We start from the raw sequence: 22585 nt of genomic DNA on the forward strand, positions 1-22585 counted from the left end.
TTTTGTACTGTTATTATTTTTTTACACTGATGCCTTATTGGGTTCCCCTATATTCCTGCTATAAGTGCATCATCCGATAGTTTTCTTTTTCCTTCTGGCTTATTTCACTGAGCATAATTCCTTCTAGTTCCATCCACGTTGTTGCAAATGGCATGAGTTTATCTTTTGATTGCTGAGTAATATTCCATTGTGTGTATATACCACATCTTCTTGATCCAGTCATCTATTTTTGGGCATTTGGGTTGTTTCCATACCTTAGCTATTGTAAATAGTGCTGCTATAAACATAGGGATGCAGGTGCCCTTTTGAATTAATGTTTCTGTGTCCTTTGGGTAAATACCTAGGAGTGGAATTGCCAGGTCATATGGTAGCTCCATTTTTAGGAGACAGAGGAACCTCCAGACAGCTTTCCATAATGGCTGGGCCAGTTTGCACTCCCACCAGCAATGTAGGAGGGTTCCTTTTCACCATATCCTCACCAACATTTGTTGTTGCTTGTTATTTGGATATGTGTCATTCTTACTGGTGTAAGGTGGTATCTCATTGTGGTTTTAATTTGCATTTCCCTGATTATAAGGGATATTGAACATTTTTTCATATGCCTGTTGGCCATTTGCATTTCTTCTTTAGAGAAATGTCTTTCAAGTTCTTCTGCCCATTTCTTGACTGGATTGTTTATTTTGTTTTTGTTGAGTCCTGTGAGTTCTTTGTGTATCTTTGTGATCAGTCTCTTATCAGCTGACTGGAGTGCAAAGATTCTTTTCCCAGTCAGTGGGGTGTCTCTCTGTGTTGGTTAATGTCTCTTATGCTGTGCAGAAGCTTTTCAGTTTGATGTAATCCCAGCTGTTTATGTTTTCCTTGATTTTCTTTGCTTTGGGTGATGAGTCTATAAAGATGTTATTGCGATATATGTCTTGTAGTGTTTTACCTATATTTTCTTCTATATATTTTATGGTTTCAGGTCTTATGTCCAATTCTCTTATCCATTTTGAGTCGATTTTTGTGCATGGTGAAAGGTAGTGGTCTAGTTTCATTTTTTTGCATGTGGTTCCTTAAAAATCTTTTGAGATAATATTCTCTTCTTACAGTCAGGAAACTAAAGTTAAGTAAATTGCCTGTGGTCACATAGCTGGTAAGAGGTAAAACCACATAGACCTAGGAATCTGACACCAAAGACAGTATTCTTAATTGCTATGGTGTAATGCCACTGTAGTAAATTACTTTTTTCAAAGACTTAAAATATTTTTGCTTTAAACTTTGTTCATTCATTAATGAGTATCTGCCTTGTACCAATCCCTGTGCTAGTGAGTAAGGATATTAAAGAATAAGATGTTTCCACTATCTATATATTACAGCTTTCTAATTTAGACTTAATAGCTTGCCCAAAAAAATTTAATCTATTAGATTTTTTATTTTTTTCAAAGATTTCTTTATTTATGCATACAAGAACTGGGGTACCAGCCAGAGGTGTAGTGGGTGAGAGGATTCACCAGAGGCAGAGATGGGAGCAATGGGTGAGTCAGGAGAGGTCTGCTGCGCCATGTGGGTTACTCCCTGGCCAGGGATCAAACTCATGCTGCAGTGGCTGCGGATAGCTTCATAGGTTGTGTCTTAACCCCTTGTGCCACCAGGGAGACCCTCTATTAGATTTTTTAAACAATTATTTTTAATTGTGTTTTCTTTTTAAAGATTTGTTTTATTTATTTATGCATGCATGCATGCAAGAACTAGGGTACTGAAGGCCAGGGGAGCTGGGGTGAGAGAATTCACCAGAAACAGAGTGGGGAGCAGAACAGGCAGATCTACTGAAATAAACTGCTGAGGGGAGCAGCAAGCAAGACAGGAGATGTCTGCTGTGCCATACGGGTTAGCTCCCAGGGATCGAACTCTTGCTACAGTGGCTAGATAGCTTCACAGTGCTGAGACTTAACCTAACCCCTTGCTCCACCAGGGAGGCCCCATCCTTGCCCATTTTTAATCAGTTTATTTTGTCATTGAGTTATAAGACTTCTTTTTTTTTTTTTAAAGATTTATTTATTTATACAAGAACTGGGGTACAAGCCAGAGGCGCGGGAGGGTGAGAGAATCCACCAGAGACAGAGCAGGGAGCAGAACAGGCAGATGGACTGAAGACACTGCTGAGGGGAGCAGTGGGCGAGACAGGAGAGGTCTGCCGTACTATGTGGGCATCTCCCTGGCGGCTGGGAATCAAACCCATGCTAGAGGCTGTGGACAGCTTCATAGCGCTGCACTCAATCCGCTGTGCCACCAGGGATGCCCATAAGAGTTCTTTATATATCCTAGATGTTAATTTATTAAATACATGATTTGCAAATATTTTCTCCCATTCCATATGTTGCCTTTTCTTTGTTGTATCCTTTGATTTAGTGTTTTAATTTAATGTGGCCTTGTTTATTTTTTTATTTTGATGGCATAGCTTAAAAATCATAGCCAAATACATTGTCTTGACGTTTTCCCTTGCTGCCTAGAAATTTTTATAATTTTAGGTCTTACCTCTTTGTCTTTAATCCATTTTTGAGTATATAAGTTAAGGGTCCAGGGACCTCCCCGGGTGGCACAGCGGTTGAGCACTGGGCTGTGAAGCTGCCCTCAGCCTCTGCAGCACCCATTCGATCCCTGGCCGCCGCCAGCAAGGGTCCCACATGGCTCGCAAACCTCTCCTGCCGCGCCTGCCGCTCCCCTCAGCAGTGTACTTCATCAGTCTGCCTGTTCTGCTCCCTGCTCTGGCTTTGGTGAATTCTCTCACCCTCCCGGGCTTCTGATTGTACCCAGTGCTTGTATAAATAAATAAATAAATCTTTTAAAAAAAAAAAAGGTGAGGGTCTATTGTCGTTCTTTTTCATGTGTGTATCCAGCTTTCCCAGTATTGTTCAAGAGATTATTGTGTTAGAGACTTTAAAATGCTGTGGAATGTGAGATTTTTCTATTTAAGGGGTGTTTTTCAAAGTAAAACTTACTTAGTATCATTCAGCTCTTTTGATGTAATTTCACATTTGGGATTTTTTTAATATCAATCTTCTGTGGTGTATTAAAATTTTTGTAAGGCAATTTCCAAGTCATGTACATTTTTTCAAATGCCTAATTTGTAATATATAAAAATGTTTTTCTTTGAGGTAGTTCTCTAAAAGAAAAAAATGTACTCTAACCCCAAATAAATTATGGAGAAATGCTTCATAATTTTTCCTGCCTTCCTTTTGCTTTTGTAGGGAAGCAGCAAGAGAGTGTCGTAGGAAGAAGAAAGAATATGTGAAATGTTTAGAAAACAGAGTGGCAGTGCTTGAAAACCAAAACAAGACACTGATTGAGGAGCTAAAAGCACTTAAAGACCTTTACTGCCACAAATCAGATTAATTTGGGATTTCATTTTCACCCATTATGGTGAAAAAAGGACTGGCTTGGCCACAAACAAAGACAAAATAAACATTTTATTTTCTAAACATTTCTTTTTTTCTATGCGCAAAACTGCCTGAAAGCAACTACAGAATATCATTCATTTGTGCTTTTGCATTCAACTGTGAATGTTCCAACACCTGCCTCCACTTCTCCCCTCAAGAAATTTTCAGCGCAAGGAATCATGAAGAGACTTCTGCTTTTCATCCCCCACCCTCTTCAAGAAGAAATAATTTGTTTACCTGTAAATTGATGGGAGAAATGAGGAAAAGAAAAATTTTTTTTTAACGATTTCAAGGTTTGTGCTGAGCTCCTTGATTGCCTTAGGGACAGAATTACCCCAGCCTCTTGAGCTGAAGTAATGTGTGGGCCGCATGCATAAAGTAAGTAAGGTGCAATGAAGAAGTGTTGATTGCCAAATTGACATGTTTTCACATTCTCATTGTGAATTATGTACGATTGTTAAGATACATACCCACTAAAAGAGAATTTTAAGTATGGTATTGAAGAAACTAAGAATGAATTTGGAGTGTTTTCTATGTACATTCTCACTCTCTACTTTAATACTGAAAACTTGTCCTTGGTTCTTAAAAACATTCTGTATTAACTATAGCTCTTCCATGGGGCAGTTGTTGCTTCTTATTAATTCAATTCTGTATGTGTTCAACATTTCTGAATACATTGAAAGAAGTAAACAACAGATGAAAAACATGGTATTTGAATTTTAAATTAAACTGAAGTAAATAAAAGTACTAAGCTTGTTTTAGTTAGTACTAAATTCCTAGTTTAAAAAAAGATGCTCATTAGTAAGCATACCCCTTGAGTTACATAACAAGGTTTTTAAATAAATGTTTTTGTCATCGCTTCAAAAATATTTATATTGTCACTCATTTACTTAAAAAAAAAATCTCTGATTATACTTTCCCCTTTGCACTTACATTATGCCACCATCAGGAAAGCCTTCAAGATGTTAAATAAAGTGATATATTTGTTTATAAAATGTTATGTTATGAAAAATCTGATGTTAAATTTTTTCCCATAGTAACATACTTTTAGCAAGGATCCCTAATGAATTTTCTAATGAAAGGTGTTGTAAGGATACAGTTGTACGTAAGGGTGTAGACTTATGTAAAAAAAAAAACCTAATTTTCTCCAGACATATTCGAATGACTGCTACACTGGACTGTTTGGATTGTCATTCTTACTAAGCCGTTTTCTTCTAAAAAGGACAGTGATGCTTTAGCTTTTGAGTATGCTCTATAGCCTTTGTCATTTTATAAAGGAGCTACTTGTTTTAACTCCTATTAACAGTCTGTATTTGTATGTATCATACATTGTTTCCAATACTTTTAATTATTAATTACTCATTAAGCCTGATAAATTTTAAAGTTACCCTTTAAAGGCAAGTAAGACTAAGGTGGATATAAAGAAATGGGAGACTGACATTGTTAGATTATAATTTCTCATTTGAGAAAAGGTATTCCTTTTAAAAAGAGTCTAGAAAATTATTGCTTTATATTTAGTCATGGGTTATTTTTGAAGGTCAAGTTTCTTATGTGTTAACAAAATATGCAGATATGGGCATTAATTTTTGGGTCCATTTTGAAAAGTAAAATTTTTAATTAATATTTGTAAATGGTATATTTTTGTTTGTAACAAACCATTGTCTTTTTTCAAGGATGAACAAAGTTTATGAAGGAGCTTCATTCTAAGAATTGAGTGATGTAGTCTTATATTTGGACAATTCACCAGAGTCTCAAGAAGGCTTTCAAACAACTGTAAAGTTTGATGTATATCCTGCTGAGCTAATGGGGAAAGTTACAGCATAAAATTTGTTTACCAGCATAGCTAAGTCATTTTCCAAAACTGGCTAAACAGAAACCAAGCAAAATCACAAATCTTTTCACAAACTAGAACTTTTCTTAATGAGTCAAAATTGAACATTTTGAATGTCATAAGTTTTTATAAATGAAAAATGTCTGGTATTTAGCAAATTGTATGCTCAAAAGTTAAGTGTTTTTCAAAAATTGAGATTTTTAATTATAAAGTTGGTCGTCGTCTTAGTCCCTGATAAATCAAGGCAATCATATCCATAATAGCTCGTTGGATTTATAAGTTATAAATAACTTACATGTAAGTTACAAAAGATCCTTGTACCTAGAGGATGATTGCACTGGTTTGAAGTCAGTTACTTAATGCTTAAAGGTGAGGTAAGAAATTTGTTTTAGACAAGTTGGAGAGACTTGAACATTTCAGTTTATACAGATAGAAATTAAGCATCTTTTGTGCAGACTTTTTTAATGAGTTGGTATAAAAGGTGTCCGTTTTTAAGCATGCTACTTTGAGAATCTTTATTAAGAAAATGATATACTTAAAAAAAAAAAATACCTGTAGCCAAAAACGTGGCCACAATACCAATAAAAATGTTTCTTTATTGGCCAAAAAGGAAATGAAAATGTCATCATAGGAATCTGTACATAAGCTACTGATTTGCTTAGAAAATAGCAAGTTTGGTATTGCTCACTTTGCAAATATAGGCCATGTGGCACTTTTATCTATAGGACAGATTTAACTAATAAAATTAAGTGGGAGGGGTTTATTTTTGATATAATACTCTTATGAGTTTTCAAGCTTTGGTAGTGTTTAACTGAAAAGTGGTTTAGAAAGGGCTAGATCCAATGTGTTCATGTTATTAAAAAAATTGGTGTCAGATACAATTTTAAGTTCATTCTTATTCAAACTCAAGTACCATATTGGCAACCATAATTTGTCAAAGGTGCTCTGTTCATTTAGATATTCTTAGGGGGGGAAATGGCATTTGTATAATATATGTGTAAATATATATATATACATACAGTATATAATCTGAAGCTCTGAGAGCTTTTAAGTCAGGAATGCTGAGTATTAGAGTATATTGAGGTCAGATGAAATTTTACATTTTTGCGTGTTCTATTGCATCCCTTTTGGTAGTTCCTTGGACTGCATTACTCCAGCACTCATGATCTATTTTTCTTCCAAGTATTTTATTTTTTACTGTTAGTTTTCTTTGGCTTGATACTTTTAAAATGTTACTAGTCACTTGAAAACTCCCCCTCTCCCCAAAGTATTGGGTTCTTTTGCTTTGTCTCTGGCAGCTATAACAGTGGTAAGAACATTTTGAAGATAGCTTCTAAAAGGTACCACTGCTTTTTTCAGAAATCATCCTGGGGGAGGAATTTTAGTGTTGTCATTTGAGCAGGGATTTTTGTCAGAAAATGTGTTTGAGTGGTAGGTCAGCAGCAGTGCTAGTATCTGAAAGCACAATACCAGTCAGGCAGGCTGTTCCATCAGAAGTCATCTGGCTGAAGTTTCTCTCTCTCAGGCCTAATCCTTATCATTCTAACCATTTGGAGTGGCATGTGGAATCATACAAAGGCTTAGGAAGAAACAAGTTTGTCTAAACCAGGATACTTTTGTTTACTTGAATGACTTCAATCTAGATTTCTTTCCATTTTTAATGTTTTTAATTCTGTGATCAGCTACAGAGCAAGCAATTAGCATAAAACAGTCTCTTTATTTTGAAGATCAAAAGTCTGATGCATTTTACAGGACTAAATAAAGCTACTATCTTAAAATTTTGAATTAAAGTGGATTTCAAGAACAGTGGTTACACACAGTTTCAGTTATTTTCAAGAGGCTTGATTTTGTTGCCTTTGTAGTCCTGAAATCATAGGTATATTGTTACCCATTGACCTAATACAAAAGTTGTATATTTATTTGGGTTATATTTACATTATATTCTTTGTAAATGTCTGGTGTAACTTGCACTTTTAAAAATGACCCAGTGTGGGTGTTAGCAACTTGAAAATTCCCTCATCAATTGCAAATTGACTTTTGTATCTCCTCTGTTCAAATCATGTGATACTATTTCAGCACCTAAAGGCTAGGCTTAAAAATATCTGTAAAAGAAACATATCAGGCAACTAGACCTGACTAGCCTAATTAAAAAGGTGGGTTTGAACCCTATCTTTTTCATCATGGTAAAAGATAAAAACAGAAGGAAAAGCAATTCAAGTGAATGAATAACTATCCTTACCCCAATGTTAATTCTATCTATAGGATGTAAGATATTCATGAATTTGTCAAGAACAGTAAAAGATTTTTTAAAGCATTTAATTATTGTCATCATGGAAACCACATGCAATCACTTCACTAAATTTTTTTCCACTTTAAATTGGCTTTAACATCAAAAAAAATGCTGCCTAAATTTGACTGGTTTCAGATGAGGGGGGAAAGTGAGCTGTGCTTAGAAGTGAAGAGTTGTGAGATAAATTTGTTCACTCAGTTGTACAAAGCACAACTAAAACATGTTGGATGGCTTACATGCATCTTGAATACTTTTAATGTTGATACGTTGACTTTTTTTAAGTTAACTGAACAGTCACTGTATGTACTAGGAACTGGTTTCCTTGACTTTCTAGAATCAATGGCCAGAAGAGGCACTAATCCCTGGGGGGATGAACATATCATGAAGCTGAGTCAGTATGGAAGAATTTCAAATAAATCAAACAGGGTGCTGAAGTTCCATCTGTCTCATCTGCTTATGATAAGTTCTTATTGATTAGTGAATGTAGCTTAAGCCTTTGTATGTGTCCTCAGGGGGCAGACAAACTTTAAAGAGGGACCAGATAATGTTTGGAGGGATTATATTTCAGGTGTTTTAGCTTGAAATTTATTTTTTAAAAAAATTAAAATAGAAAAAAAAAATAGAACAAAGCCTGTGAAGCAAGTTGATATTATGAACAGGCGGAGTTGTTTAGCACAGAGAAAACATTGACCTGTCTGCATTCTGGTACTGTGGGTGCAGGTCCTAGCTGGGTATGACATGATACATTTCAGATTTTTCTCACCAGCAAGTAAAATGAAAATGAACAATCTTCAGGCTGTTTCTTTGGAAAGGGTCAAACAGTAGAAATTGCAAATTGTACTATTTCATAAAGGCATTATTTAATACTTGCCTACAGAATTCTGTACGGTATTTCCAAACTTCTGTCTGAAGAACATCTCAGAGATGTCAGAATAAATCTGAGATAGTTTAAAAATTGGTAGGGAAGAAAGAAAATCCCTGCAGATAATGATCTTTAGTTGGCCAAGTAAAATGATCTACCATTATGTTTGGGAAGTTTATTTTCTTATGTTTTTAAATTGAACTGGTAAGTGCTTTATAGACATATTTTTATCCAGGTGCCACTCCAGTGTGTGTGTATGTAATAAAATTATTTATATTAAAAGCAGAAAATAATTTTGTCAACATTATTCTGTGGGTCTAAATTTATTAGGGGTGGCAGAGAAGAGTGCTAGTTAGCAGTTTTCCATGTGAAGTTGTCCCCAACTGAGTTGTCCACTTGTCAGTTGTCATCCCCGTCCAAAAAAGGAATTATTTCTAAACCTAGAAGTATCATTTGAAACTTTTTAGAAATAAAATAATCAGGGAAGTTTCTAGAGAGCAAGGTGTTTGGTTTTCTTAGCTTTTTTTTTTTTTTTCTTGAGGATTTGGGGTTAAGAATACCTCCCCCAAAACTATCAGCACAAAACAGGGTATTGATTTTTAACTCTGATGTTGCTATTAGAGTTGAATACTAAATAGATAACTATAATGAGGGAAATACATTTCTAACAAAATTCCCTACATTCTAGAAACATCCCTGTTTTAATTTTTTTACCTAAATCTTTGTGCTTTATCTGTGTAAAGAGAAAAAAATGTACTGAGTTATAATGCATTTTATTAACACTATGTACATATTAGATGCTTTGTGTTCAGAATGGTAGCAGTTGCTTTGTATATTAAAGTGATCCTTGTGAATTTGTGAAATATTGTCATAAAGTGCTTTTTCTTACTGTAATCTTTGTGGTATCAACTGTCATAATGCCCTTTTTACACAAACATTTATGTGCAGTCACATAAACATGCTTTTAAAACCTCTGTAAGTCTCTTTTTTGGGGATGGAATGTTTATTTTGCTTCTGCCAATAGTGTTAAGCTACATTGTGGAATTAGGGTTATTTTGTTACATGAACATTCATCACATTAGGATATGTCACAAGCTTGTGTTGCACAGCAACAAAAAACACTCAGGCAATAAGATCATATCTGCAATTTTACTGTATTTTGAATTTTTAGCACTTTTTCAGTAAGACTGAACAATACCTATTTGAAGATTTGCCCTACTGAGACAGCTAATGGGAGGCACATGACTGTCTAATGTCATAAAATGTATGTGTACTTTAGAAGAACAATAAGAATACCTTCTCAAGTACCCAGGTAATTCAAAAGTTCTGTGATATAAAACGGAAAATGAGTGGGTGTGGCTAAGCTGCTCTTTGCTCAAAGCATAAAAATCAATCATACTACTGATTCAACTTTTGAAAATAAGTAGTTGGATTTATTCAAATTCCTTTTTTTTAATTGTCATGTGTTTATTAACATCTGCCAGTGTACTGAAGGAAACATTAATTTCCTGTATGCTTTTAGTGACAATCTGTACATACGTGCAATGTATGCAAATGTATACTCGTCCCCCTTTTTATATAAATGGTTTTTTCACTGAATGTGTCTTAGCAATAGTTCTGTTTCAGTATATATCTACAAATCTTTCTAACAAGTATGTAGTATCCCATCGAATAGGTAGTTTAACCAGAACCCTCTTGTGGCTGTTCAGGTGGTTCGTAACGTTTGACTGTTGCAGACATACACAAATATAGATGATATAGATACTATAAGCTAATATAGCTTCAGCATAGATACTGAGAAGTGGAAACCATTTAAGTATTGCTTCATATTTGGAAATTGTTTTCTAAGAATTAAAGAACCTGTTAACTAAAATCATGTTCGTTAGTATATTTTTATGTTAATCTTCACAATCTTTTAGAAGAAAAGTTGAAAGAAGCAGAACCAGCCATATACAAGGTTATGATAGGTGGGCCTTCTTTTTCTTATTAAAGAAACGGTGGTTCTTGGTAAGAAAAAAAACAATATGCCATTGTTTGTAGTGTTATTAAATTTTGATCATTCCCTAACAAGGGGGAAAAGCACAACATGACTTTTAGAGCAGAAACAAAATTGTATATTACAAACCCTCAATCTGTAAAGCAGAAAATAACCCAAAAACATAAGGAACTGCTCTGACTTCATGTCTGTGCTAAAAGAAATCAAGTCTCCAGCATCCCAGAGAAGGGCTCTATATCCACTGTGTTATCTCCCCTCACTCTTGTTAGAGGACTTTGAAAATGCTACTTGTGTCTTTGTGGAGGTTCTGGGGAACAGCAAAATAATGATTAATTCTCTTAACACTGAAATCGGTCATCTGTTTCACCAACTATTAAGTCAGACCCTATCTAGGACCTTACAACAATACTGGGTACATTATAAAGTGATTTTTTTTAAGTACTTAAATTTTCATGTTTGTTTTCTTAAATATTGCATCATTTTGTTATTGAGAGTATGCTTTTATTTTTTTCTATCCCTGCCTGAGAATTTATCCTTTACACCTTGAGCAAAGAGAATAAAGCAAAGTTAGGTAGTTCAATACAAGATCTATGCTAAAGGAATCTACATGAGTTAAATGCTACTGAACTTTTATGAACAAGGTTCTTTATTAACAACTGAAGAATATAATCGAGGTATAGTCCTTGTCTTCTAGGAGCATACATTATGTGTGCTAAGATAACACATTGCAGACAATGTTGGGTTTTGCCATGAAAGTTTTCCTATCATTCAATTGCGGTAAAGGATTTTGATTAGAATTCTGATTCTTTTATATGAAAGAATAAATGTCCTACTAGAAACTATTTGAAGATGGCACCATGGTTTTGGATAAGTCTATCATAAACTAAAAGCAAGATACCATTAAGAGGGAACCTTGGCAGCAGTATTTGGTTTTAACTGGAGAAAAAATTACCAAAACCCACTGTATAACTTAACAGTGTGACAGTGAATAAATGACCTGTGTGAGAATCAAGGCTTATTAGTAAAATAGGTTTAGACTATGCTTCTATCCTTGAGGATAAAACAAGCATACTTAAAATACAAGTTTATGGGATACATTAATCCTTTCATGCTATCCAGGTAGATTCCTTCTCCACAACCCCCCACCTTACTCCCCCCACCCCACCCCAAAAACACATACACACACCTCCAAAGCCCTCATTTCTCCAATACTGCCAGTGTTGGTGGGTGGTGGCTGTAAACAGAGTCCCTCTGTTTAGTTCAAGGTCATGTCCCTACATTCACTGACTGATCATCACATGGGTACAAAGGCCTATCCCCTTGCCTCAATATGACTGACTGCAGGGCCATCCCAGCATTGAAGGATTTGATGAGGACTTCTTTAACTCATTCCAGGCCAACCTCACCCTGTTCCTCAACCCCGCTTATTTTAATCCCTCAGAGATGGTGGTCAAGAAAGCATGCGCATTTTAACTTTCTGCACCCTAACCTCCATTTTGAGTTTATTTCCCCAGGATGCCTGACCAGTAACATTTTAAACTTAAGAAAATCATTTCATTTTCATTTAAACAACCCAACTGCTGTTGAATTTTTCTTGCCTTCTATTTTTGGTCGAGAAAAATTTCCTTTAATCCCTTCTGATCAAAACAAGGGGGGTGGGAATTGTATGGGGACTATAACCAAGATGAAAATGCATACATTGTGCAAAAATGAAAAATGATGTAAAAAATACATAAAATTTTAAAAAATTGTGAAAACAACCCAATCACTGTTTACTTCATTCGATAGGACATCCAGGCATCTTGTCGAAGTTCTCCATTCCCACCCAAAGTTAGGGATGTTAATTACAAGAGCCAAACTTCATTTATAATAACGCATAAATGAGATTGGCCTTTCATTACAGTGTTAATGGTATTTCAGGACTTTTTTTTCTTGTTTTGAAAGACCTTCCATGTTGATGGCACAGGACTAGCATTTTGTGGATCTGGCAAGCTGTGGCTATTTGCAACTCGTGCATGTCTCTTAATTATGTTATTCTGCTACATGATAGAATGCTCAAAATTTTTATTTGCCTTTAAGTAAAACATATGTAAAAATGTAATGGGTATTGTCATATCCAAGATACTCAATAAAGGTTAAGAAAAACATCTTGTTTCTAATGTTTAACCAAAGAAATTTATGCCTAGTACCAAATACCATACTACAATTATAATACTATTGCGGTCTAAATTTTTTAAGCTGTTGTTTAAACTTTTACATTGTAATAAAAGGGGGTTGTGTGTATGACTTTATAAAATATATCAAAGATAATCATTTTTATTTGGTTATGATATACTAGATACTAGGGAGGGCAACAATGTAAAAGGCAGGAGGCTTACAGTGTCCTAGGGAATACTGAAGCATTGCAAGTACAACATGGAAGGAGATTATAACCTGTCACAGAGAGATGAAATTTAAAGCTTGTTTTCATTGTCATTCTATGCATTGTAAGGAGGCAGAAGTCCAGGAAAGAAATGTAAAATCACATCTGAGAAAGGGAAAAACAACGGAACGGCTTTTGAGTTGAAGGTAACCAAGTCACAAGTCACAGCACAAAGAAATCCATGGAGCTTTCAAAAAGTAAATAAAATTTTATTTTTATTATTTCTTTGTTTATTTGTCTGAAACAGCCCCCCGCCAAAAAACAACAACAACAAAAAAACAGGGTATGAGACTCAGAAGACTTTTACCCTAATCACAAAACAACCAAAAGTATTTAAGACCTACAGGTGAGGCAGACAAAAGATTTCAGGAGCATTAAAAGCTCAGGGAATGTCTGTTAAACCCCTTGTTTAATACTCAAAGTTAGAAAATCAGACCTTATATATATATGATGTGCATGATATTGCCTCATTCAAACAACCTTACTACACTGGAGATGCCTTTGTACCAGGTTGTCAGAACTGGGAATGAAAAGGGAGCGGTATGGGATACAGAAATGACATAAATCAAAAGTCTTGGACTTGCCTTTAAATGTTAATTGAACTTCAGAGTAAAATATGACCAAAAAACGCAATGGAACACATGGGGCTCTGCTGTAAAACCTCACATTGTGCTGTCTGATGAGAACCTTTACACTTTGTGTTCAGGAAGCCATTTTATGAAATATTGTTAGAGTTCCAGTCTAAGATCTCTACTGACACACTCAATGACAACATTCCTATAAATATGGTCAATTATAAGTCCTCCCTCTGGTTTCTCTTCAGTGCTTTGTAAATATGTACATCTTTTTCAGGGTCATAGTGAACTTTACTCACAGTAAATTGCCTCTCCAGCATCACTAAGAAGTTGTTATCCCGTTCATAGCGAATTCGGCAAGCTAAAAGAATCACTGAGTGGTTGCTACAGAGATGTTCCAATGTTTGAAGAAGATCTGCGAATGTTTCTTCTATATATATGATATCAGCTCCAAGTATCAGGTCAAATTCTCCAGATGAATAACTCCCCAAATTTTGTCCCCAAGTCAATTCCTTAACAACAGCTTTGGGTTGGATATGGGGAGGTAAGTTGGCTTGAACATTTGACTTAAGAAATTCTAATGCTACTTTTCGATCCGTGATAGTCACTTGAGCACCTAGAATGTGGGACAGAGAGAGTAATGTAAACATCAGTACAACTAATAGGTTAGGACTCAAGTTAAAAGGCAGACTGATGGTTTCAATTTTCACTTTATTATAATTAGTCTTTTTCCTGGTCCCTTATTTAGGTTTTCTAAATTCCTGCTAGGAGTGAGACCATCTGGAATTTTTCTTTCTGGCTTATTTCATAGAGCATGATCCCTTCCAGCTCCATCCATGTTGCTGCAAATTGCATAAGGTTATCTTTTTTGTTTGCTGAGTAATATTCCATTGTGTATATGTACCAAATCTTCTTGAACCAGAGACACACTAAGGGGGGTGGGGGGAGAGGGATTATGGTCAAACTAAGGGAGGTGGGAATTGTATGGGGACTATAACCAAAATGAAAATGCATACATTGTGCAAAAAATGAAAAATGATGTAAAAAATATATAAAATAAAAAATAAAAATGAAAAAGGCAGGCTGAGGGTCTCTAAATTACCTCCTGATGTGCAAAAGATCATGCCCTTCATGGCCGGCTGCAGCAGATCAAATTAATGATCAGTAGCTCCTTTTGCACTGCCTATTAGTAAAAGTAAACCTTGTTTTGTCACTGACAAACTTGCTATTTGCTCAAGTTGTATTTATAAAATGCAGAGTCCCAAGTGGACAGGCTGATGCTTCTGAATTCTGCAGGCAGAGCTGGCCCACCCTCGCCAGCTGTCTGTGCTTCACTCATTAGCTCCCAACTCAAATCAGTAGGTCTCAGTGTAAAACCATCCAAGAATGAAAATCTAGTTGTAAATGATTATAAAGATGACAAGATACCAAAAATAGAGAGAGGCTACTTTCTGGAGTCAAAACTTTAAAAAGAATTAAGGAAGAGTTAACTGGCTATGCAGGAATCCCAGTCCTGCCAACCTATATTTATGTAATACCTAATTATTGGAAAATGGTAAATTTAGAAACTACTAGATTTTATTAAAATACAAAGGGGTAAGATGAGATCATGTTATATAAGAGCTAAGTTTCTACATGCAATGCATAAAATAATGAGGCAGTATTTTATTAATCTGTTTCTTGTGGAATGAATTAAAAGATGTGATTTTTTTTTGAACCAGTAAGACTGAGAGAAGAATGAACTGCTAGTTGAAAGATGAAACTTTCTTAAGATGAAACTCTGAAACACCTCATCTACATGTAGTGACAATAAGTACAATTCTGCTAAGCTTTGGCCCCATAGATTCTGCAATTTAAAATTATGTTTTATTCTTTCATAAAATTATTTATTTGCATGCTTCTTCAGCTAGTAATCTCCACGGGCAGTCCCCATGGTATGCCAGAGAGTGCCAGTAAGCATTGGTATGAAACATTTCAATGTCACATATCTTGACCCATAATATTAGGGTGGTATGTAATTCCATTTGACTTTTATAGTCTTGTTCAAGTTGTTCAATTTTACAAGCACGGACCTACCACTTAGACCACATTTGCTACTCAATGTGTTGCCTATAAACAGAATTCAGTGACACTGCTCATTTCTCTTGATGATTAAAGTCACAGATGGCCTTCTTCCTTGTTGACTTAAGAGTTTTATCTTTAGATTTCTTAACCATCTACAAAGTACTTTCGCTGGCAACAATGAAGTGACCTAGTCTTTGTACATCACCTCAGTGTTCATTTTAATAGCTTTTAGAGGTACATCTTCTCTAATGTTTCAGGATATCTAAAGCTACTTCTAAATATATCCCTGGAGTTTTAACAGGATCCTGATATTCATCCACTCTACAAATACCTACCATCAATCATAGGCCAAAAACCCCTATCCACATAGAGCTTACATTCAACTGAGGAGACAGACAATAAGAGGTTTTTTAAAGTGGAATATCTGGTATGTTGGTTGGAGAGACAGAATAAGGAAAACAATGGAGACATGAAATGTTTGCTAGTAAGGGAGGTGGGTGTGAAATCGTAGATTGGGTAGAAAGGGAAGGCCTCACTGAGGAGGCAACTCAGGTAAAGGCATAGAGGAAGTGAGGGAATTACAGAGTACATATCAAGGGTAGCAGCAGAACAGGTGCAAAGGCCTAAAGGGGGTGCAGGTGAGGAGGCCAGAGTGGCTGGAATGAATGAATGAATGCAGAAGAGATAGTAGGAGATGAGATCAGAGAAAGGGAGGGAGGCAGGTTGTTTAGGGTCTTATAGGTTGTATTTTGAAAAGACTGACCTCTGGGCACCATGGGAAGCCACTAGCGACTGCTAAACAGAAGTGCCAATGAGCTAGCTTCTAACTTGGGTTTTAAAGGAACTCCTAGTAATGAGGCAGGGCCACAATCAAGGAGACCCCACACTAATTCAGATGGAGGAGGCTGGTGGCTCGTCCCTTGCTGTAACCACCCTCGTCACCCTGTCACAAGCCACCCCTCAAATCCTCCTGTGAGGGGTCCCTCTCCTGACTCTCATGGGACTCTTCCTCATGAGTCACGAGTTTAATCACCCAAATGTCCATCCCTAAACATTACAGCTTTGCCTGTGGTTTCATTTGCTTATGAGGAAGAGCACAGAGAATGCCTCAAGTTTCTTTCAATCTATCAGTTCCTTTCTATGTCTTTGTCCTTGCAATTTAGGGAAAAAAAAAAAAACAATTATTTTGTCCTATAGTTTACTACAATTTTGTAAATTTTACCATTTGTATAGTTCCTCTGTCCTCTGTCAATCTGAGTTTGATTTTTTTTTTTAAAGATTTATTTATGCATACAAGAGCTGGGTACAGGCCAGAGGTGTGCAGGGTGAGAGGATTCACCAGAGGCAGAGTGGAGAACAGAACAGGTAGATTGAATGAACTGCTGAGGTGAGCAGCAGGTGAGTCAGGAGAGGTCTGCTGCACCATGTGGGTAGCTCCCTGGCCAGGGATTGAACTCATGCTTCAGTGTCTGTGGATAGCTTCATAGGTTGCATCTTAACCCCTGACCCACCAGGGAGGCCCTGAGTTTGATTTTTTTTTACAAGACCCTCTCAGAGGTGGTGGTGCATTTTCCTCAGATCTCATTCTGTGAGATGTGAAAGGGTCCATTTTCACAAGGTAAGGCAGCTACAAATACCCAATGTCCAGATCCTTACTTCATTAGATCCTTTTGCATTTGCTCAGGAAATTTCTTTAAAGGGAAGTTTCTTTCAATGTGGTTACTCATTTTGTATAAAACAGAAAGATAACTTTTGTGCCCTCTCCCCCATTTTTAAATATGATTTCAAAGAGTTGGTTTCTAATATCCTCCAAAGATGACTAATTAGGTTTACATTTTTGTTTTGTGCTATGAACTCATGGGTTAAATATATCTGATGTATTAAATCCATTGCTGTTATCATTGCTGCTGTTCAAATTGTCCAATCATTTGCCAGTGGACTTTTGACACAGCCCCAGTTACCTGGGAGAACTCCCTTGCTACCTGGTATGACAAGATATTTTTGGGTTGTCTTACACATTTCCTGCCACAGACCAAGAATCAGCTACTAATAACTGGCTGGTTTTTAAGTTTAAATTGATTTAAAAGTCAGTCAATTTTTAGGTGGGAGAAACACAACAAGTTTGTGTGCTAGTGGGAATGAACAGGTAGATGCAGGCGAGAACAGCACTGGAGCAATGTCTGAACAGGTGAGGAGGGACTGGCCATGTCAGGCAGACATCTGCACCTGCACAAAGGCAGAGACGCAGGTGGGTTAAAGGCAGTAATGGAAGGTTAGAGAAGTTCTCTTCTGATTGTTTCAATGTGCTCAATGAAAGGAGAAATGTCATCAGCTAAGGGACAAGGACAGCGAATGGAGAAGGAAGGAACAGAGGTGGGCAGACAGGAGAGAAGGTAGGGTGTGTCTTCTAAGCAGCACCAAGAGCACTCTCAAGTTTCTTGATCGGGGTTTTAGATGAGACCCAGCAGAAGGACATCTCGTCCAGCCACACCCACCCAGAGGCACAGACTTGGAACATGTGGGAGCTGCACTTAATTAGATCTGTCCCTAGTGAAAAAGATCAAGCGAGGAAAGGTGAGGTGAGCCTCTGAGATTACAATGGATATGAGGAAATGAGGCAGTCTTAGTTCACAAAAAAACTAATGAAAACTGATCCAGTAAGACAAAATAGCTTGCTGTCACTCCCTTGGTAATGGAAAAAGAAAATGTAAATATCTGTCATAACTTTTAGCTTTTTGTTCTATAAGCAATGCCTGCATTTATTCAACATTTGCTCACACACTATGTGTTAGAGCTACAGAGAGGAGTGAGAAAATCCTTGCCCTCTAGGAACTCAGTCTCATGAGGAAGAGAGACATGTAGACATAATGGGACCCAATATGTGGAGTGGAATCTAGGAAATGGGTGTGCCAGGAAATTATGTGGCAACAGAGGTGAAATTTTTCAAGAGGTACAAAGGTTAAAGAAAGATTTTGGAAGGAAGGGAATTCTAAGCTTACACTTTTAAAAATGTGGCATTAGCCAAGGGAAAACAGATAAAGAACATTCAAGGCAGAAGGGACAAACCAAAAGCAGTGTCTGTGTGCCCCTTGAATTCAAACAGTGCAATCACCCTGCAAAAGAGTAAGGCTGGGGGGCCTCCCTGGTGGCACAGGGCTTAAAGTCTCAGAGACATCAAGTTATCACCAGCCACTGCGGCCTGAGTTCGATACCCAGCCAGGGAGCTTAACCCACACGGCGTAGCAGACCTCTCCTGCCTCGCCCCCTGCTCCCCTCAGCAGTGTGTTTCAGTAGATCTGCTTGTTCTGCTCCCCTCTCTGTCTTTAGTGTGTCTTCTCACCACCACCACCACCCCCACCACCACCACCCACACCTCTGACCCATACTCCAGTTCTTGTATGCAGAAATAAAAATAAAACTTAAAAAAAAAAAAAGAGTAAAGCTGAAGAGTCAGGCAGAATGAAATCGCAGAGCCTCTCTAAGGCACCTGAGATTTAGGCTGCAGGCAGTGGGGAGGCAGAGGAATGGCTGATACAGGCCACTCTGGCCCATTAGGAAAGTGGGTCCCATTTTTCCTCTCAGAGACTGGGTTGTGAAGACAAAGCAGACAGAAAAGCCAGGTGGGAATGTGGTTATAATCACAGAAATGATGATAGTTCCTACCAGGCAGTGGGAACAGAAAGGGAGGAAGAGAATCAAGACACAGTAAAAGATGAATCAGCGAGGCTCTAGGGATGGGGTGGGAGTGTGGCGGAACGGGTCAAGGAGTTGACTAGAGCGACTACTTAAATAGTGAGGTTAGCTCAGAACAAAAGAGAAAGGGAAAGTTTGAAAAGGGAAGAAGAGTTGAAATTCAAATGTGTATTGTCTGAGGTGCTGAGAAATAGCCAGGATGAGGCAGGCAGCTTTTCAGTGAAACATGTAAGTTCAAAGTTCAATGGAGACTTGCACTGGAATCGTAGAAAATGAAGAGACAATTTTTTTTCTGAGCATTCTATTTTAAGACAGTGGTCCCCAAACTTGGTTAGGCATCAGACCACCTGAGAAATTAAAAACCCGGATTCTCTGACCCTACCCCAACTTACAGAGTCTGACCTTTAATTGGAATTTTTTTTCTAAAAATAGTTTCCAAGTAGCATAAAACCGGGTGGAGCTTTTCAAACTAAGAATCAGGGTTTGAGAGTCAATAGGATTCATATTTTAACTCCACAATCCACTAGATTCCATTAGCTGACAAGCCCTCATTTCACCACTTAACAAGATTTCCGAGAAGACCCGCCATGCAGGCCAGGCCACAGTGAGGCCGGATTAAGGACAGAGCAGCCTGAACTTGACTGCCAGCGGTGAGCAGCTACTTCTGCTTTTAAGAGGAAAATCTCATTAGCATTTTTCATCACACTTTTTTTTTTTCCTGCTTTCTAAGGTAACTTTTCCTTTCCTTCCTCTCCCCCAGTTAGGGTTACATTGGAAACACTCTAAGAGGAGCGCTCTCGCTGCCTTGCTCACGCCTCTGGGTGTAGTACCTAAATCTGTGCTAGGCACAGGGCGGGTCTGCCCTGAACCAAGAATAGATGACTAAGGTTACAAGAAATGAAAGTACTTTAAAAGGAAAAAACCATCTCTTTCTGCCCTGTGTGGCAAGTGCAGTACTAGGACCAAGGACACACAGAAAGAACTGGAGGGGGCAAGGTGATCTCCCATGCAGAGTATAAGTGACAGGATGAGAGAGAGGAGAAATTAACTCACTGGAGTTAACAGCACCAGCAGCGGGCCCATAACTCGTAAGTACAGGAGAAAGGAATATAACCCAGCTACGGGAAGATAGTAATGGGTGTTGCATCATGAGACTTCTAAATGAGTTCCTTTCATAAAGGGGTAAAGCCACAGCGCCACACTCACCCAGCAGGGCAGCCACTATGCCCACCAGCCCTGTGCCAGCACCCAGCTCCACGGCAGAGCAGCCCCTGAGCTCCACAGCGCCCATCTCCAGATAGGTGGAAAGAACGACAGCCTGAGTCAAAACACAGCAATATAATTAAAGCCAACATTGCTTGGGGAGCTGAAGGGTTTCCAAGTAGGTTTACTGACACTCCCTGGTGGTCTGGTGGTTAAGATTCGGTGCCCTCAAGTAGGCTAACTGCACTGGCAGAAAGGCACCCCACACCCCTCTCCCACTGCAAGGTTCAATTCCTAGATTTACCCCACACCCCTCTCCCACTGCAAGGTTCAATTCCTAGTTTTACATCAGCAGCAACTCAGCCGCTGTTGGGAAGCATCAAGCCCTGCAGCAAGGCTGCCTGGTCCCACCTAAGTCCCTAAGAGGAACAGCAGCACCTTGGTCAATGACACCACCCTCCATGATGGGTCCTGCTGAGTCTGGGAAGGTAAATTTCTCAAGGGGTCACAGTACTTCCACACTTGGGATCTGCAAAACTACCCTGGCAGAGCTGAACAGCCTCTGAGTTTGTTTAAGGGACTGTCTAGTTCCTAAATCAAGCTTTAAGTCAGCCAGGCCACAACTTCACCCAGAGTCCAAGGCTCCTGAGCTGTGTCTCACCCCCCTGAGTCCCTAACAGGCATTACCCCATAGTGGCCCACATCTGCCGGACATCAAGAGTTAAGTTTTGGCAAAAGTTCTGGATACTAGATGTCTGAATTAGCATTTTATATGATTCTATTAAAGCACTGTTAACATAATTTTTTTAATATAATGTTTTTCAGGGCCACATACTGTTAGTATAGCTGGCAATTCCTTCTTTAGGAGGCTCGGCCATTCCTTGTTATTAATTATCATTATCACTTCTGGAATATTTTTTCACGGTTGTCTTGGACTAGATTCCGAGAAGCGGTATCATTAGGCTATATTATGATTTGTAGTTCTAAACGTTTCTTTACCAACCCTAACACAGTGCTAACTGCAGATTGTAAAACTATCTATGCCAGCCATTTATTCAACAGTAACTGACTCCCACTGAGTCGCAGGTGAGGTGCTAGGGCAAGTCAGTGTCACAAGTGGTGCTGGGCGAAGTAAAAAAGCAATTACAGTATGATTTTGTACCCACTACACTGATGGAAAACTTAAAAAGAAAACACATAATTTTCCTTTTGCGATTTGGCACTTTCAACATTCTCTGTGCAGTACTTAATTTTTTTTTTAACTTAAAAATGAACCTGATGACTGTCTCAAGCAGTTAGGGGCACCTGCCTTCCTTCGAGTCCTCCCTCCCAACCTCTTCCTGTAAATTACTGGCAAGTCCAAGTCCTTAAACATTGCTCAGCTCCCCTTCCTTCAACCTTAAAATACAACCTATTTGAGGAGGCGGAGAGGGCAGAGAAGTGATTCCAATGGGTAGAAGTTTTTTTAGAGGGGGTGGGATGATGAAAATATTTCAAAATGGTGAGTGGTGATGACTGCACCACTCTGAATTAACTTTAAAAAAATCACTCTTTAGATAAGTGAAATTCGTGGCTTACGAACCGTATCTCAGTGAAGAAGTACTTTTGGAAAAATAAAGGGCAGTCTTGGAATCAAAGGAGGCTCTTTTCCAGAACCCCCCCCCAACACACACCCCCCCCATGCACCCACTCACCCCCTGGGGCTTGCTTACTCACCGCATCCCAAACCACCGCGGCCACTCCCAGCTGCCTCCAGTCCTGCCTGATCTGGATCGTGTGGTTTGCAAAGGAGAAGGTGGCAAGAGGCTTGTGGAATTTCTGCAGCCCCACGGCCGCGTTCTCGTCATAAGGCACCAGGGCCATTTCGCCTGCGCCCCGAGCAGAAGGCCTCTCTGCTCCCTCAAACCTGTTAGGCAAAATAATCCTGGTGATGCTCTGGCCACAAAATTCGTTCTCTCAAGTGGCTCCACGTGCGTGTTGAGGCCAGCTTACAGTCACAAGAAGGCAGAGCTGAGGGGAGACTGCATCCACCTCCTTTCGCGGGGCTCTTCCTCCGAGGCTAGTGGGGAGTGAGGATTTGCTCTGAATTCACGTCAAGGGCGGCCTTGGGGCATAAGAGCCTGAACGGCACGACTCCTGCGGGGTGCCCTAGGCGCTCTGGGGTGACCATTCTGAATTCCGGGCGGCCCAGCGGCGGAGAGTGCCCAGGGCCCTGGGGGTGCGAGCCGGGGAC

At 38.5% G+C, this 22585-nt stretch overlaps 2 protein-coding genes across 4 annotated transcripts in view; one reads left to right on the top strand and one right to left on the bottom strand.

Annotated features, from left to right (window-relative positions):
- The window catches only part of CREB1 (cAMP responsive element binding protein 1), a gene marked incomplete at both ends in the record, with an annotated part of 37170 nt that extends 33798 nt beyond the window's left edge, over positions 1-3372 (top strand). For both annotated transcript variants that reach the window (XM_084250514.1, XM_084250515.1), the window contains one exon: positions 3228-3372. In XM_084250514.1, the coding sequence (XP_084106640.1) occupies positions 3228-3372 (145 nt within the window). The remainder of the gene's footprint in view (positions 1-3227) is intronic.
- A 10238-nt stretch (positions 3373-13610) lies between these two features.
- On the bottom strand, positions 13611-22215 carry METTL21A (methyltransferase 21A, HSPA lysine; the record flags this gene model as incomplete). Of its 2 annotated transcripts, none has more annotated exons than XM_084250534.1 (3): positions 13611-14008; positions 20356-20467; positions 22069-22215. In XM_084250534.1, the coding sequence occupies 3 exons, from the start codon at positions 22213-22215 to the stop codon at positions 13611-13613; spliced, it is 657 nt and encodes a 218-aa protein (XP_084106660.1). The 2 variants fall into 2 exon arrangements, with proteins under 2 accessions (XP_084106660.1, XP_084106659.1); XM_084250533.1 differs by having other exon boundaries at positions 13611-14082; positions 20352-20467.
- Between the last annotated feature and the right edge of the window lie 370 nt (positions 22216-22585).

Source organism: Talpa europaea (assembly GCF_964194135.1).
Source record: "Talpa europaea genome assembly, chromosome: 1".
NCBI lineage: Eukaryota > Metazoa > Chordata > Mammalia > Eulipotyphla > Talpidae > Talpa > Talpa europaea.